This window comes from Tetrao urogallus (assembly GCF_951394365.1).
Source record: "Tetrao urogallus genome assembly, chromosome: 2".
In the NCBI taxonomy this organism is placed as follows: domain Eukaryota; kingdom Metazoa; phylum Chordata; class Aves; order Galliformes; family Phasianidae; genus Tetrao; species Tetrao urogallus.
The window spans coordinates 59,946,141-59,965,905 of NC_136814.1; the positions used below are offsets into that span (position 1 = coordinate 59,946,141).

At 34.6% G+C, this 19,765-nt stretch overlaps 1 protein-coding gene across 1 annotated transcript in view; it reads left to right on the forward strand.

The window, feature by feature from the left end:
• TRDN (triadin) overlaps positions 1 to 19,765 on the forward strand; it is a gene marked incomplete at both ends in the record, with an annotated part of 195,594 nt that overhangs the window by 36,598 nt on the left and 139,231 nt on the right. Inside the window, 3 exons of the mRNA XM_079550350.1 lie at positions 1,416 to 1,553; positions 18,004 to 18,054; positions 18,476 to 18,585. Of these exons, the coding sequence (XP_079406476.1) occupies positions 1,416 to 1,553; positions 18,004 to 18,054; positions 18,476 to 18,585 (299 nt within the window). The remainder of the gene's footprint in view (positions 1 to 1,415; positions 1,554 to 18,003; positions 18,055 to 18,475; positions 18,586 to 19,765) is intronic.

Genomic DNA, 19,765 nt, shown 5'->3' on the forward strand with positions numbered 1-19,765 from the left:
GTAAAAGGAGTTATTCATTGTTGTATTTATATTTCAAATAAATTTACTCATACGTTTTGTTACAGCACTTCTAGAAAATAACTGTTCATGCTGCTGCCATAAAAAGAAATTGCTTCAAGCCTGCACTTTGCCTGTCTTTGTAACCTGCAAGTTCACGTGAGACTGTTGATTACTGCTAAGATTTGTTCTTGTGAGTCAGAGCTCTGCAGCCAGAAGTAGTTGTGAAGAAGTTCACATTTAATTTCTTTTAAAAGTATTTGCATACAAAAAAAGAGTGGTAAACAGAGATGTGGTTTTTATTTCTATTTAAATATATGTATTTCTATTTAAACTACTAGAAACAAGACTAGGCCAATGAATTAAATCGAATTTGTGATTTACCTTCAATTGTTTAAACTTCTGTGAAACTTCTGTGCAAACTTTGCATACACAGGACAGTCTACTATTTCAGTTATGATGGATAGTAACATAGAATGAATGACTGGAGATTTCTCATGAAATACTATGTCAGCACAAACAGGGTATGGAGAAATTTGGTGACATTATAACTGGAAAAGCCTTTAAAGGAATACTTATATTAATCACTAGTGATTGTTCGCCCTCAACTGAAGACATGTGGAGGGGCCTTTCTTCCATAGCAGTAACCAGGAAGATGGAGCATATGGAATGTTGCAGCTTCCTTGTTTGTTGACCTACAGGAGCAAGAAGGCAGCAACTAGTTAAATATTCACACATATATGTGAATGAAACTCCCTAAAAAATGTAAGAGAAACAGATTTGTGAGTTTATGTGTTTGAGTGTATCTGGTTGTGTGCCACAACTTGGGCTCCATTGTCCCCTTCATCCTGGACTCAGTTTTGTTTTGACCCAAGTATGCACAGTTTTCTTTTATTCACTTTTTCCATGTACTCCAAGAGAAAGGTGAGAAGTGTCCATGCAGTTAAACCAAGCCTTATCAGTTTCCTCAGTCAGAATAGTCTTGAAGGTAGATGTGACATAGGACTGGGAAACCAACAGTAGTGAATACTAAATAGACATCAAGAGGCAGGGGACCTCGGCCAGAGAAATAAACTAGACTGAAAGGAAGAAATTATCTAGAAGTCTAAATATGGGGTAGAATCAAATCTATATTTATACTGAACCCAACAAAGCCTCAGAAGAAGAGTCAGAACTGGGAGAACACTATCAGACCACATTGTCCACTGGGCTATAAATCACTTTGCTAACTGCAAGGACAATTTACATGCACAGGAAGGAAAGCTGTTCTCAAACATTTGAATAACGAAAATCAACAGTAAAAATCATTGTTTCTGTTAAAGAAGGTTGTATAATTAGTCTTCTAGAAAATGTGGATTAACCTTAAGCACCAAATCTTTTTCTATTTTTTTTTTTTTTTTTTTAAACTCTGCACTCAGGAAGATCTGTTAACAAGCTCAGCACAGAACCACTGAGAATCATTCATGAGACACTGGAAGAATCCACTGACTGGCTTTATGGCTTTATTTCTTTACTGTCTGACATCATATGGAGTGACGATGATGACAATGATGAAGGTATTCATAATGTAGATTTCTGTAATTGTACTAATTGCTGTTTTGTGTATAATATGTTGGCTTACTCAGCTTTAACTTCTTAGTCAGAAAGGTCAAACAAAATAAAAGTGAATGTTGTTGCTGATAAAGTATCTACTGGCTATTCCAATGAATAAATTCATCTCTTTGTTAGCTTTCATTTCATGTTTAATGTACCATTACAGAAAAGCTGTCAGAATTAAATATTACCATTAGTACATCTTGAAGTAGAGAGTACTAATTTATATAAGACTTCAAAATCACAATAAAAATATGCACCAGAATATTGCTTCAGAGCATGGCAACAGCTATTTTCTTTTAATCAGCAACAATCTAAAATTAGCCTGTAAAAATATAAGGTAGATCAAGAAACTTATATATTTAGTTTCTATATACCAATGACAGAACAATATATTGTTAAAAGAAAAATATAAGAAAAAAAAATTTTGACTAGACTAAGGGTAGTTTGGATGGCAATTTACAAACAATGCATTTTACTAAAAATTTTGATGTTATCATTACAGTAATTTTCTTCATCTGACATCATCTGATAAATGAAAGTAAGCTGCTAACATAACAAATTTGGAAACAATTATCTTTCTGTTATTAAAAAAAAACAAATAGCTCTGTGTGAGCAGAGCAGTAGTGGATTTTTATGCCACACTGCATTGGTCATATTGAGAAATGATGAGTGTAGGAGTGACATCTTCATTTCAAAATAATTTATTTTCTATTCAATTTGTCTACCCCAGAAAGACTGAAAATGACTTCTACCTGTTTGTTCATAAGCTTGAGATATTATCAAATTCACTTTTAAATGTATGGATGAACTTTATATACTCGTACCACATATGAACAATGATACATAAGCAGCTACATGTGAGTTTGTGAACAGGATATCCTATTCTCAGGTATGATCTACAGAAAGCCATCCCCTTATATGGTTGAGAAACAGAAAATATGTAATATTGAGAGCTTGATAAAACTTCAAAACTTTTTATTTTTACCATTTTGTGTTCATAGAATAATGTCATAAAATCATAGACTGGCTTAAGTTGGAGGGGACCTTAAAGATCATCCAGTCCCAACCCCCCTGCCATGGGCAGGATTGCACCTACTAGACTGTGCTGCCCAAGATCCCATCCAACTAGGCCTTGAATGCATCCAGAGATGTGGCATCCATAACCTTTCTGGGAAACCTGTTTCAGTGCCTAACCACCTTCTTAGTAAAAAATCTTTTCCTGATATCTAATCTGAATCTCTCCTCTTTCAGTTTAAAGCCATTCCCCCTTGTCCTATCACTACCAGACTGTGTGAAAATTTGCTCCCCTTCTTGATAGTAAGCTCCTTTCAAGAACTGGAAGTCCACTATGAGGTTGCTGCACAGCCTTCTCTTCTCCAAGATAAAGAAGCCCAACTTCCTCAATGTCTCTTGATAGAGGGGTTGCTCCAGCTCTTTGATCATAATTTGGACTCACTCCAACAGCTCTGCATCCTTCTTGTGCTTGGGACCCCTGGCCTGGACACAGTACTCCAGATAGGACCTCACAAGGGTGGAGCAGCAGGGAACCTCTCTTGCAGTGCTGGCCACTCCTCTTTTGATGCAGCCCAGGATACTGTTGGCCTTCTGGGCTGCAAGAGCACACTGCTGGTTCATGTCCACTTTTTCATCCATCAGGACCCCCAAGTCCTTCTCCACAGGACTGTTCTTGATGAGTTCTTCTCCCAGTCTGTACTAGTATCTGAGATTGTTGTGACCCAAGTGCAACACCTCCCACTTGGTCTTGTTCAAACTCATTAGATTTTCATGTGCCCACTTTTTGAGTCCAGGTCCCTCTGGATGGTGTTTCTCCCTTTTAGAGTGTTCAAGTACTTGAGTGTATATGTGTTAAAGGAAGTAGGAAAGGTCATAAAGTAACTGACATGAAAATACTCAAGATCTGAATGCTCGGAGTGCTTGGAAACTTCAGTTCCATTAGCCAGGTGGCATTTCACCTATGTCTACCTGTAGTGTGAAATGGCAGAAAACAATTTACTGCTTTGTATCCTTAAAAAGAAAGCTTCATTTTCCAGGATGAATCCTTCAAATTCAAATTGATAGCTCATTGTTCCTCTGAAACTGAGTCTCTTTTGCCATGGATTTCACTAGAAGTGCTGTTACATTTACAACCTTGCTATCCTGTGCGTTCATTTTATAATCTGCAGTTTACCACTGGAACCACTGGACCTTTCCTTACAACATGAGTGCATGCATACATTCAAGCAAATTGTAAATACATCATCACAATTTTATATTCAGAAGCACAAATACAGATTTGGGAATTTCTTTGGTTACTACTGCACACTGAATTTATCTGTCCCAGACCCAGAAACCTTCTACAATAAGAGACAGATTCTGTGAAAATCCAAACTCAGAATAGGATGCTTGCCTTTCAGCACAGAAGGAATAAAATGCATTTAAAAGTGATAATGAGTCAATAGGAGAAATAATGTGTTGTGCATATGTATTTTGCTTTGGTTTGGTTTTATTATGAAGCCTCTTATTTGCCATTTGTTTTGTTTTTGTTTTTCTCTTTGTTTAGGTGAAGTGGAATCTTCTGTGATAAAAGGTTGGTCAGATGCTTCCCTATAGATGGCAATTTTTTTGCAACGTATATTCAGAGTAAACAAGTATGTCTGTGGTATGGATTCTGTCATTACTAACATTTCTATCTACCAACCACGAGTATTGTGCTTTAAGAAAATTACTGAATCAGAAATTCAATTTATAAAACTTGCTGAAATGTTTTCTCTTTGCGAGAATTAAATATTATCTAGAAAAGCTGAAAAAAGTCATATCAAACTGATAAAATTACTGTAACGATATTATTTGTAGCCTTGCCCTGTATACAGATCTTTTATTAATGTTTTTGTGAATTACATGTATGTCTGCATAGAAATGGTGTTTAGAAATAAGAATATATAAGGAAAATTTATGGAGAAATAATGACAAGATGTAAGAACATACTACATTGTGCCAATGAAAAGACCTAAAATAAGGTCTACCTTTGAATCTTCTGAAAAAAAATTACTTAGTTAACAAGTAACAAGACAAGAATGAAACAGGTAGGATTTATAATATAAATCTTCCCAGACTTGAAGACTGCCATGCCGAAACATAAAACTTTAGTTCAACTCCTATTAAATGAAAAAGAAAATGTATTTAAAAGGCTTGGGATATTGTTGATAGGATGTAAAGCTTTTAAAAACTAGGCACATTTTTACTCCAAATTGATAATTTGATAATAACAAGATAAGTTGATTGATTAGTTGATAATAACAAGATGTGTTACCTGGACTGTTTGACTTGAATTTGGTATCCATTGAATGGTATACCAAAAGGTAAATATCTATCTTGAAGAATCTATCACCTGAGATTACAGTCCAATTTTCTCTGAAGTGTAACTGGTTCAAGAGCACATTTAGTGATACAATTTATCAGTCTCAATAGGGTATCCAAGGACTAAATAGGTTTGGAGACCAAGGCATCATCCAATGAATGATTTTTCATATTTGGACTGATGTTGTAGGAAAACATTCCATCTTAATCCATTTTTAAGATTTTCAAAAGGGTTCCCTTTCTCTTCTCCCATAAAGAGAAATGCATTGTTAATATGACAGTGGGTTCAGAATCTGAAGTTGCAGCATGTTGCTGTCAGAGCCCATAGGCACATGACTGAAAGGGGCCTACTCATCATAAGCCAATGTAGCTGTCTGATCTGGGATGTTTCAGAGGTTGTTTCATCCTTGTCTTCTTGTAACAAGATATTTCTTGGCTAAGACTGATGAAGGAAGTGTCCTAAGACTCTACCAAAACACAGGCATAAATTTTCACAGAGGCATGTCTGCAAATAGCTTGTTACCATCTCCAGACTGCAGAAGATTTCCATTTCATCTCGATGACTACAGTCTGGCCTTTTTGTCATCTCTTTTTCTGGGTGACAAAAATAAAACATATCTGGCATGAAGCCATGGTTTTTCTCATGTGGCCACTATTAGGGTTGGACCAAAAGAAGGATCAGCAACTTTTGCCATATTTTGGATATAAAAATATTTGTAGCTAGATCCACAAAATCAACATTACACTTTTAGGCTTTAGAGTATTTTCTGTTTTCATTCAAAGGACCATTTCTGCATCATGGTCTTATCTACTCTGTGCAGCATTTCTGTCCATGGGAACTGTACTTTAGATGGCTCTTACAACAGGGCATTTGAACATCCTAAACAAATAGCAAGAGTGAGACCAAGTAGTACACTCCAGTAGAGGAACAGTTTGATTTTTTGCACATATTTAAGAGAAATTTCTCTCAAATTTCAATCTGTAAATATGCGTAGTAGATCAAATACTGTTGTACCTGTTTTTTAAGTATTTGTGTGGAAAGAACTTTCATGAATAAGCAGATGAGAGCTTTTGAAATATCTTCTCACCTATTTTGGGTATATGGATATGCCTCCATTTTATTTCTTTATTTGCTGGCAATTTTTATGAACACTAAAAAGTTAGCACTAGATTTACTTTGTAATGTAAATATAGTAAACGCAAAAACATGAAGATTGTTGCTAATACAATACAATCACATACTAAAATCACAGAATCACAGAATCACAGAATTGTAGGGGTTGGAAGGGACCTCCAGAGATCATCGTGTCCAACCCCCCTGCCAAAGCAGGTTCCCTACACCAGGTCGCACAGGTAGGCATCCAGGCAGGTCTTGAACATCTCCAGAGAAGGAGACTCCACCACCTCCCTGGGCAGCCTGTTCCAGTGCTCCATCACCCTCACTGTGAAGAAGTTCTTGTGCACATTTGTGCAGAACTTCCTATGCTGCAGTTTCCGGCCGTTTCCCCTTGTCCTGTCTCCACTCACCACTGAAAAGAGTCCAGCCATGCCATTCAGCCCCCTACACCTTAGATATTTATAGACCTGGATCAGGTCCCCTCTCAGTCTTCTTTTCTCAAAGCTGAAAAATAAAAGGGTAGTGGTGAGGATACTCTGCAGTGATGAAAGTAGGAGAGAAGAGTGTAGTGATAATTACAAGCCCAAAGAAAGTGAAGATCACTTTTGTGGAGATGTAAATTGAAAGTAAAGATAATAATGCAAGTATTAAAAATGGGCTGGCATGTATAACAGAACTAGTATCAATCTCAGAATCCTTAAAAAAGGGATGAAAACACTTCCCTTCTTATTGCAATTATTTTTGCCATCCTGCCTTTCACTAATATTTATCTTTAGTAATTGGGAGTGTGAACATTCATAATGTCCAAGGAAACCATAATCTCAATCAGAGTTACTGAAAGATTGTACTGCAGAGGACTTTGCTGTCCTCAACAGTGAGTACTCTCAACATGACAAAATTGTGGTGCTTTCTCACAAAAGACAATTAGATGTCTAATAATAGTTTCTTATAGGCTTAAAAAACTGCATTTATTTCTAGAACAATTGTTATGAGGGATAATGTTGTTCATTTTCTACGGGTTAGTTTAACCTTTAGAGATAAATCCATTTATTTTTAATCCACAAGTTTTTTCATATTTTTGTCTTTTTACTAAAATTTATTGCTACAGAAACAGAGATAAATATTTATTGTCTTTTGATGTGTGCATTTGGCATCAGATGTGAGACTTGTAAAGAGCTGAGAAACATGGTGCACAAAATTGAAAATAATGACCTGTAAAATATAGGCAAGTGCAAACACTTCAGTACTGTCAATGGATAAAATACAATTATTAAACTGGAACCTCACTCCAGTTAACATACATGTAATTAGAAATTTAAATCTAAATACAAATTTGTTTAGCTTACTAGTGTACATCTGACAAACTGAGCATTTGTAACATTTAATTCTGTATGTTAAAGTAGCATTTTCTTTTACTTCAACACAGGCAATGCATTCTGGCTCTGAAACATGAAACTCATACTTAGTCTTACGAAGAAGTTGTTCAAAATCTTTAAAAAATATACTAACACTAGAGCTGTTTAGTTTTTAATCTTGCACTCTGAGGCTTAGTAAATTGATTTTATAAGATATTTTTCTTTATTTTTTTATTTGGCCTTCAATGGAGTCCACCTCCTACCTCACTTCCAAAAATAAGTCCCTTTGTAAGAGATTCTCATTTAAAATAATACAGTGAACTTTGAGAACACTGAATCAGAAAAGTAACATTGTGGTATTGTTATGATCTCAGTATGAACAAATAAGTATGTATTGACATAAGATTATTCTATAACAGCAATCACATCAAACTTGACTTCCGTGATATCTAGACATTAGATAGATCTCTGCGAGTTAGAGCATCTGTATGAGATGGAAAGATTTATAAAATATGAAAATAGTTATATGAAATGGTCCTATTCTCTTTACTTTTTTTTATTTTAAAAAAATGCAGTTAACAGATCATAGATTAAAATAAGAAGCCACAAAAAAAAAAAAAAAAAAAAAAAACACCAACACCCCCCTCCCCCCCAAAAAAAAAGCCCTCCAGAATTTTCTGTTACAAGAAACATTGCTAATTATAAATAAACTTTTTGGAAAGTATCACATCCCTCTTTCCACCCTGTCTTCTGTTCAGCTGAGAATGTATTTCCCTGATGATTAGACTGGTAATTAATATGCTGATAACATGTAGTTCATGAGCTTCTGAAAAGATATGGCAACTTCTAAGGACACAGTTCATTTCACTGACTTATCCTCAGCAGCTCTGGCCAAACTTTTCTACATTCTTAAAAAGAACTGTAATTTATAAAAGATAATAATTGACTCTTACCATAGCTTATATCGGCAGAACCGCTAGAAAAACTTCACATTGATAGCTAACATCATATCTATCCCTTCTTCTTGGGAAAAATACAGAAAATACAACATCATCTTCTATCATCTAGAAGTTCTCTTGTAATTCAGTAAAAAAATCTGGAATTATAAAGAAAGCAAATGAGTCTTCTAGAAATAATACTCATGTTTAGAAAATATTTATGCAAAGAAATAAGCATTTTCCAACCAGAAAGTTGGTAATACACTAGAGAAAAGAAATTCAAAGTAAAATAGATGCAATCTGAAAACTGAATTGCTGGAGTGGTTGTCATATTCTAGAAATCAATTATTCAGTTCCATTCATCCCTAAAGTATATATCCATTTGTACTGGTAACTCCTTCTGAATTCAGTTTCTTTTATGTTGCCATATGGTAATGTTCAATTTTCTGCATATGAATTGCTATTACAGATCTCTGTAAAAGGCTTTCACTGTCTCCCTAGGTTGCCCTTTACTACAAAGCATTTGGTGTATCATTGTGTGAAGTATACACTGTGTTAAAAGATGAAAATCCTTGATTGGTTCTATTCTCAGATGTTAAACTGCTTTTACAGATATGTGTTCTTTACATATTTTGTGGCATCCATTTCTGTTGCTAATATTCTTTTAACAATCTTGCCTTGTTTTCTTACTATCATGAATACAGTAATAGCATATCCACTATGAAATAGTATTTTATAACATTTTTTAACATAAGGAAAATATTTTCCATATTATCCAGGTGAAATAAAACTGCATATTCTAGGGAATAGGGATGCTCAATTATAGCTCTTTTCTCAGATGAAGAATGGGGATTGAGCTTCAATTTGAGTTGGAACATTTTAATCCAAAGTTGCTGGCTATTTCTTCAAAGATATGCAGAGAGCTTTGAACAACAAGGGTAGCTGTTCAAAGCTGAGCTGAAGTGTAGCAGAGGTTTTCAGGTGTTTAAGCTATCCTCTTAAACCATGAAAAATCTTAGGTGAATCTACCCATGTTATCATAGTGGATAACATTTGTGTTCTAGCAGTGAGGTCTCAGGATGGTCTTACTAAAAAAAAAGGGAGCGTTAGGCAGATTCCCCTCTGCCTGGGAACTTGCTGTACCAGAGACTGATGTCTGATCTAGTAAGTGAGAGCTAAGAAAGGACAGGGAGAAGATATACATACATATATATATGCATATATATATAACATTCATTTCAATCATTTTCCAGGTGGAAAAAGGTTTCTGTTGTACTAGATTTCTCCTCATCTCTAGATAGTTTTTTCTCCACTGCCTATAAAGATATTTGTTGAGAACTTATCTGGTGATATCACAAAAAAAGGAGAAGTTTGAAAGTCCATTTGAAACACAAATAAACCTACAGTACCAAAATTCAGGGTCCTGCATATTCAAATAAACTCAAATCCCTATGACAGTTCCAGATAGAGGCTGTTACAAGTGGGGCCCTATGCTTGTGACCTTTAGATTCAGTATCTTTCTCTTGCTTGCCAGGACTTTAAAAAAAAAAAACCCTCTTAGCAAATCTAGAAACAAATAATACAAATTGACATGATAATAGATTAAGACAGGATTTGCAAAGCTTGCACTTTTTAAGCTGAGAATAGGAAGTGTGATTATTCTCTCGCTTTCTTTTTTTGTGTGTGGTTTTTAATTCACACACACAGAAATTAGATATTGTTTGCATTTTGTCTGTGTAAGATTACATTAAATTAAGTGCAGATTATGATAAAATTGATTATGAAAAACATCATTTAAAACTGGTTAAATAACATCTGTTTGAGATGGAATTCGTAAGAAGAAATTTATCACAACCATTTTACTCCTACAGAAAGAAAAGGACAACCTGCTTTTTGATTCCATTGTTCCATCTCTAATTCATTTTTTCTTTTCTGGAGAAATGGGTTTTATGTATGTGTAGCACTTTTTAAAATGCAAGTTTCATTAAATTTCTTTTTCATTTCAGAACCAAGATACAAAATTGTAATTGGGGAACAAAAAAAAGAAGGGGGGGGGGGGGTGGAGGAGTCTTAGCATATTATATACTTTTAATAGAATAGAAACTACGTGTGTAAAATATCTTCCACTTTTAATTCTTTCCAAAATCCAGTCACTACAATTCCTCCATAAAGTAACTGTCTGTCTATAGTCTTCTTGAAATATGCTAGTGCAGCTTATAGCATCCAAGATCATTAATCACACAAAACAGTCAAAACATTTCTTTTAAGAAATTATTTTTTTACTGCAAATTTAAACTTTACCAGAGGGGGAAAAAAACCTCCAAACATAAAAAATGCCTCTGAAATAAAAGTTTGGGCAACTATGTCAAGTCTCATGTGCTCTGGTAAATTGGAGCTTTCAAGCTGGACTTCGTCTCTTAGGACCACAACCATTACCTTTTTTTGGTGGAGCACACAGCACATACCTCAAATAAACATATTCTTAATTAACCATATAATAGCTCCTATGTTAACAGATAATTCTTCAGCTGTGGAAGAAACTTTTTCTTTCATCTCAGTTTTTCAGGACAAAGAAATATTTTATTATTTTTCTAAAAGACAATTTTGTATTGAAACATTATGAAGTACTACATTTTTAATCAGTCATGGTAAATGAAATAAGAAATTACCAAAATATATTAACAATAAAATGGGAGGGGGGGAAGAAAAAGAGGGGGAGGAAGAAGGGGGGAGTGAAGATCAGTGACACCCATCAATGATTTTGCAGTAATAATAGTGATACAGTTCTACTCAGCACTAATTTCTAAAGCTATTTTATTCTATAGCAATGTGTAATGATATTTCAAACATAGCAGTGTGAAAAATTTGGATATAATAAATTGTCTTGTATATAATCACAGAATCACAGAATTGTTCAGGTTGGAAAAGACCTCAAAGACCTTCAAGTCCAAACGTAAATAACGCTAAAAAGAAAATTATGGAAATTTTGGAACTTATAGTAGCTTATAATAACATCTTTATGTGGACCACGGTGTTTTGCTGATATGAAAATAGCATACACTCTGTTCTGAAAATACCTTCTTTCAAATGTGTCTCCTTTGGTGCATGCTCTGCTAAAAATAAAATAAAATAAAATATCACACCAGGATCAAAGCACTGCTTAGCAAGATGAAGAAGATGTCCGCAGGTCATCAGCAAAGCATTTATATTACAGACTGGTGAAATTACAATAGTGGGGAAACATCTGAATATCTCCTGAACTAGAATCTAATTAGTTTATTTTTGTCCCATTTTGACATTATAAAAAGATTAAAATATATCAGCAAGGCAAGGTTAAGTCTCTATATTCTAAGAGGAACTCCTTAGTAGGAAAGCCTACTTGCTTGCTGTATGCTACTGAAGATAAGTTGCTATGAAATACTCAAGGGTCATGCTCTCTCTGTTTCTGATAGCTTTTAAGTGACACAGAACAAACTATGAAGTGTAGGAAATAAAGACAATGTGAAGTAGGCAAGCTTCAAAAATAGATTTAGGAGCAGTCAAAATCAATTCACAGTTCTGGCTAAATACACACTGAACAGAATGTTTGTGCTAATAAAAATGAGAAATGTTCTTCTGTGACCTATCCTGTGTAGTCTTACACAGGACATGAAAGATATGCTGTACAATTCTAAAGAAAATATATATATATATATATATATATATATATGCATAAATCTTAATTTTCACTCCAAATTGTGGTTGTAATTTCAAAAGTGTTACGTACTTAAGAGGCACTTTGGCCTGATATATCATACAGTGGATGAGCACACAGTCCCTTCAGTATTTTCGCGGATAAGAGATAATTTCTTATCACATTTGCATGCCTTCAGAAATTGCTCAGTACCCCAACCTGAAGTTTCTGCAAGTCTGCAGAACAGGATGAGATCTAAGGAAACACCATTGATAAGACTATACAACCAGCAAGATTTAGGGAAGGACCTACATTTGTTGTATGTGTCACTCAGATTTGTTAACAGTGAATGTGAGTACTTAAATCCTCCTATAATATTACATTGATTTTGGTGCATAGATATATGTACAACACACCATTTTTATTTCCCAATTAAAGATTTTCGATTATTTCTTCATATTTTTCCCAATTATGCCTGTTGCAATTTTTTTTCTTCCCTCTAGACTACAGCTAATGATGTATTAGTAGTTAGCTAGAAGTTGCTCAAACACACAGATTCCTTTATTCTCCTCCTAGCCCAATAAGGATAACTGTCACCATCACCAGCTGGTACTATCTAGATTAAAAATAGACATCAGCTGCACAATTGCAAATTCCTCCTGAGGATACCAGCAGCAGGAGAGTTGACTATAATTCTTCATACAGACAGCATCAAGAAACATTAGAAATGACATTCCTCTCATCTTCTAAGGCTCTTAACACCACTCACTCTTGTCTTGCCCTCAGTATCAGTTTCCATCATCTCTTCAGGATAATCAGCTGCCTTCTACTAATTAGTCTTGATGAACTAGCATGGATATAGTCCCATTAAATTGCTGGCAATAGATGCAAGGGTTTTGACTTCTCAAAAGCAAATTATTAACCTCTGGTACATCAGAACTATCAGTAGGACTCATTCTCCTTTTCATACTTCAATAAAAAAAGTGTCAAAGCACTAGAGGTACATATTTCTGTGTTTCCTGTGAGTGAAAATGAAAAAGAAAACCAACTGGTAAAATTTCCTTAGGAAAAAAGAAAAAAAAGAGTATTGCCATTTCAAATGAAATTCCATCAGTTCAACTATACTTTTAAGCAGTAAAGTTGCTGAACCTAATTTCCATGTTTACTACAGTATTTAAGTATAAAAAGGATTACTTAAACATCAGAACATAATATTAAATGACAAACATCAGAGTTAAATTCCCAGTGCTTTTGCTGACTTCCCGAGTTACATTGAGTGAATCTGTCTTGTGTTTTCCAGTAGGAAAAATAATTCATTTCTTCCTCACTTTGGCTCTTTTGCCATTGACACTTTGACTTTTGTTATTTTCTCTTTTTAACATAGTATAATATATAGCATTATTATTTTATTTTATAGTTTTATTCTTTTATTTTAGGCTGTTCTTATAGTATTGTATTATGGCAGCACCTATAAGCCTCAGCCCCTGTTAACCAGAAAAGCTGTGAGAAGCAAATTGGCCTTGGTAAGACTGCTCCTAGACTGCTCCTCCAGCTCATTTTCCATCTTACAGGTGACATATACCTTAAAACAAGAAAAACAAAGCAAAACAACAACAACAACAACGACAACAACAAACCAAACTCACAAAGTAACTAGCAAAATACAAAGTCAGCAACAGGAGAGCAGACAAAAGCTGATGAAGAAGGGAATTGTGTTGACAGAAACATAAGAATCTCTTTGTGCTAAGCCATGCTGCGGTGGTGCTTCTTCAGTCATGCTCTAGTAAATTCACAGATCGCTGAGCCCATCCTGCATCAGAGAACTGCATTCTTTTTTCCAACCCAGATTTTCCCGTATCTGGGGCTTCACAGTACATAGCCAGTGCCAGGTTGTTTTTAGACACTGCAAATTGTTGATAGTAGAAATTAGCTTGGTGAGGGGTGGGGGAAGATAATGTCAAAATTACATTTTCAACAGGGATTTTCAGTAAAGCTGCCTGCAATACAGATCCTCAGAAGATTTTGAGAGCCTGTTCTGGGTATATTGGCCTGCTAAAATATCTCCATTAAGCATCTTTAGTCAGTAAGAGGTCTACTAGTTTCCCTTCTAGAAGTTATTTAAAACAAAAAGAACATCTATGTTCTATATATCCACACAGCACTCAAGGTCTAGAGAAACTAGTGTCAATCAATACCCATATTTAAAAAAATAAAGTACTTATCCATTCAAAATCTAAGAAACAAAAAAAGGGAAAGACAATTTTCACATCTGTCTGATAAATAAAAAAGAAAACAATAAAATACAGCTTTGAAATACATACTCCTTTCCAATAATGTAATAAACCGTGCTGTCATCTCATAATCAGGATGGTTGCCGTGGTGATGAAGATTATCCTTGCTGCTACTTGATTCTGTCATTTTTCTAAAAATGAATTAATAATATTTAGGATTTATTAACAATGGGTCACATTGATAGAAATAAATTGCATACTTTAAACTGGTCATGTACGTCTTCTATAATATTGTAGCCACTTTGTCAACTCAGCAATAAGATATGATATGATTACTAGAAAATTAAAGCTCTTTGTCTTAAAGGATGAGGCAGTATAAAACTGATCAGAGAAAAACATCAGTAGAATAATCTAATGTGTTTATTTATTTTAAATCTTTCAGAGTTAGCTAACAGTCTCTACTTCTTTTCTTGTAGATTAATCAAGATCAGCATATATTGAAACTAGATTTACTTGTGCTGGGAAAATTTATATTGTAATGCATTAGAACTGATGTCTTTCAGGCTATTGCATTTTATGACAGTTCTAAGTATAATGGGAAGTTTGTGAAGAGATCTTAATGATGGCATATTTTGTAATACATAAAAATACATATACAAACTTATGCACTATGAAGATCACTTCAAGGAATTTCTATAGAGTTTTGTGCAATATATGGAATCCTAACTGTAGCAGAAAATTAGGTGAAATTATCACTGTTGCTCTCTAGCAAGTATCACTTTATATGCATTACTGCAGTGCTTATGTCAGTAAAATTAATTACTGACAAAATATGAAGCTGATTTAGATGGCCACCTCTACAATCATTGTTTCATATATATTTCGCAGACAAAAGTAAGAAAAAAGAAAATTGCTAAAATCACAAAGTTTTAAAACCTTTTTTTAAAAAATACCTATTTATACATATTTTTTTTTCAAGAAAAGGATTTCTTTTTCTTTCTCTTTTTTTTTTTTTTTTTTTTTTTTTTTATAGAGAAATACATTAAAGGTAATGGGAACCCAGTGAAGTTGAGTCATCTTGAGTCATGTAAGGATAGGTCAAGGGTAAATGGCTTTGAACTGAAAGACAGTAGACTTAGATTGGAGATAAAGAAGACATTTATTATTTTTTTATAGTGAGGGTGGTGAGACAGGGGAACAGGTTGCTGAGAGAGATTGTGAATGAACCCTTCCAAGGATCAAGTCCTACTGTCCGCTCCTCTTTTAATGCAGCCCAGAATATAGTTGGCTTTCTGGGCTGCAAGTGCACATTCCTGGCTTATGTCCAGCTACTTGTCTACCAGGATGCCCAAGTCCATTTCAGCAGGGGTACTCTCAAGGAGATCTTCCCCCAGTTTGTATCAATACCTGGGATTGCCCCAACCCCAAGCACAGTACCTTACACTTGGCCTTGTTGAACCTCGTTAAGTTCTCATGGGTCCACTTCTCCAACTCCAGAGATCCAGATCCCTCTGGGAAGCCTCAATGGCTTCCCTTCCCTCCAGTGTGTCAACCATAACACTCAGCTTGGATGCCCCTGTTACATTGCAGGGGAGCTGGACTAGATGGCCTTCAGAGGTCGCTTCCAATTCTAAGGATTCTATGATTTTTATATTAGTCTCTGTAGAATGTGATTTGTCACTTTGTGAGCCACAATCATATCTTTATGTAGAATGACCTTTGGGATGGCTGAGATATGACTCCTATATATATATTGTTGTGCAAAGGAAGTAACTGAACTTTCTTAAATGCATTGTAAGGAAGGTAATCTGGAGCAGTCGCATGGAGAATTTCTCAGATATGCTCAGAATCAGGGAGGAATCATGTAGCTGCAAATAATCTATCTTGCACTATTTCTATGATCATGTTACAGAAACCAGTTTAAGTATCCTTTTAAGCAGAACAAGAGGGAAATGTTTGAAAATCCAGCAATAGGATTCTCTCAGTAGATGGAAAAATTATCCTCATATATTTGTGTGAAGAAAAATAATCCAAGCTCAGCTGAAGTACTGTAAATCAATATAAGATGATTTTTTCCTAATCACCACATTTGAGGTTTGTAGAACAAAAAATGAACTACACACCCAAACTGCAAAGTACAAGACAAAAATAGAACAAAAGTCCTTTTGGCTCATTGACATCATATAATTAGCTTAGTTATGCTGCCATACATAGGCAGCTAACACTAATACATATTTTTTCCTTTGTTATCATTTACCTCCATGAAATACTATCCTTTCTGATGGCTACATAGCCTGATTTTGTAGCATAGTTATGTTTCTTGTGAACAAAGCAAAATCTTTATTTTAGATGACTTACACCATTCAATAAAAACATTCTGTATTTATTTATAATGCACAAATCAATATTGAAAAGAGAAAATACCATTTGCTACTATATCTCTTTGACAGTGTATGTTCTGTTACAACTGGAGCAAATAACTAGTGGGATAAATAGAACATTTCTATTCTCTTTAACAAATATTAGAGTAACTGCTTAGAGTTGAGATGTAATATGTGCAGCTTTTAATCTGTTGTTTTACTTTGAAGGCCAGAACACAAGTTATTTAGAATCTAAAGATCAAATCTCACCCTTGAAAAAAGGAAGTAATGGACTCTGGTGAGAGTTATATGTGATTTTGTCAAAGATCTGTTTGGTCCAGTATTTTATACCAGTTTTCCACTGCAGGAAAATATGTATATTGCTATAAACTAGATGCTCTGTTTAATATTATGAATGTATTTGGCACTTCTAACAAATGTCCTTTAAATTTCTACCACTGAAAGCAAACAGCATCATGAAATCTTGATTTAATTCTGGTTTGCTTTTCCTAAATTTCACATTTTTCATTTTCTGTATTATTGTGGTTTTGGCACAAAAAGGACTGTAGAAAAAATAACTACGAAGTTATATAGCAGTAAGAACAGTATCAATGTCACGTGAGAAATTTTATTTATAAAGGGTCACATAGCAAGGACATATAAATACTATACTACTTTTTCTTCTAACAAGGCAGATCTTAGCTAAGGTATTTATGAAATGTGCTTTAGTATACAGCATGCTTAAAATGAGTCATTCTCAGAAACTCTGATCCCTAACCCAGCAACTTTTAGATGCGTTTGTAAATTTATGTACAGCATTGAGTCCATCTTTTGTCATGAGTTGAAGTTACCGACTGAGAATCTGAGCTTTAAAAACCTGGAACATGCAGTGAAAACATTACTTTTGAATTAACTTTACCTTTGAAAATTAATTTGTAAAATACAAAATACTAATCCTGGCAAGCAACTAGAGATACATAGAGAAAAATGCTGAATAAAAGCATGTTTTTTTTCTGATTCATAACCAACATATGTTATTATATAGCTGTTGCTGATGAGCACAACATGTTCTTGACTTTAAAAGCGCTACTGCTGCTCAATTTAAATCAGAATGATTATTAAAGTAATTTACTTTTGTGATTCTTGTCTACATATCTTGTACATGAATGTATATATAGGCATATATAAATGAAAAATGATATATACACTGATAAACAAATTTTATTGTATATAATTAAGAATATGCAGATTATAAAGTCATAACCGTGTTATAATATTTGACCAATTCGCTATTTTTATTCAAATAATTCATCTGATATTTTCTTGTGTTAAAATTACTTTAATAGTCATGATTAATTTCTGCATTGCATTGTTTTCAGAAATTCATAAAGAGAAAACAGAGAGATATGAAAAACGAACAACACCGAAAGGTAATTCTTTGTCTATTTACCTACATACATGTATGTAATATATGCTGTCTTTGCCAACTGCATGTGTTATAATTATCCTATTATAAAATAATCCAGAGATTAATTGGCACAGACTGTAAATAATGAGAACTTCATTTATGCCTTGGCATTAACAAATAGTGTCATTTTAAATTTGTGGGGTTATATTGCAAACTCAAATTCATAATAAAATTATCTTGTCTGAATCTATCCAGGACTGTTTTTATAGCAAAAGTGCAAGAAGATAGAGTTTCTCTGGTGCAAAATACCTTTCGTGCATTGGGCAAGAAAGAAAGTATATTTATAGACCGGTGGGTGCCACCCAAGTTAGACATAGTTAAGAGTGAGCAAGGTGTGTATGAAAGATAAGAAAAATCTCCGCTATAAGAACCTACTTTTTTAGAGTGTCCTCTAACCGGCACTTTCAAAAAATCTATAAAGGAGCTAGCTTCAACTGGTTTTCAGAGGTCAGATAAACAAATACGTTTCCTGGGATACGTGCAGATTTTTTGCGTAATGAAACCTCCTCAGTAAGTGTAGGCCAAATAAAATTTGATGAGCATCTCTCTCTCTCATGTACCAATGCTGTGCTCAGTAATGGCAAGAGAAAGCAATGGGAGTCTCATTAAAAGTAATGTGCATATACATACACTCTCCCTTACACAGTTATATCCTTTATATACATATATTTTCTTCATAGGTTTTTATAGTATTTTACAACTCTAGTGGTAACTTTTCAGCTCTGTGCTAATCAGGGTCGTGTGTAGTGCCTAGAATCTCTTCCCAAGTACTTAATAAATCATGTAGTATGGAAATGATTTTTTTAGGATGCCACTAGGTTAGCTGAGTAATAACTAACTCAGATCCATTAGCAAAGGATTCTAGTTAGGGACTTTTCAAAACTTGTATTCTAGAAATACAGATGAAACTGCAGCCTTGACCAAAACAGACTGTTGTGTACAGCACTGTCTATAGAGAAATGCTTTGCTTTACATGGAGGAATGTTACTGTGGCGAAGATAATCACAAAAACATTATAAGATTGCAGAAAGAAAGACACTGACATGTCATCAGTTAAGTCTCTTTTTGCGATCTTATAATGCTGTTTTAATTATATGCTGTACTGAAACACAGGACAATTTTTTTTTGTTTCTAATATTTCATAGAATCACAGAATATTTTGGGATGAAAATGTCCTTCAATAACCAGGCCCAATCAATGAATATACAGATGGTATAGTATATCCAGGAGTATGTCTGATGCAATTATGACACTAGAGTAAGGAATAGAGGACACTCACCCTATTCTGGACTCACATAATAAACTCCCGTGGAGTAGATCTCCAGAAGAGATCCTTCCCCCTGGCAGTCAGTTCTTAAATGGGTCTAAGAGATGTGCAACCAGGCTCCACCTCTTCCTGCAGCACAGGTGAATTGCCTTCCCCTGTGCTTCCATGGCTGACTCATTGCTCACCTCAGGTGATCAATCAGAGGTTCAGGCCGTGATTCAGCAGCCCCATATAAACATCTAGCTCCAACCTCCCTGTGGTAGGCATGGAAACACTTCACTAGACAAGGTTGCCTAAAGCTCTCTCCAATCTGGTCTTGAAAATATTATTTTTACATTTCACAGAATCATAGAATGGCTTGGATTGGAAGGGACCTTTAAGATTATCTAGTTCCAATCACCCTGAT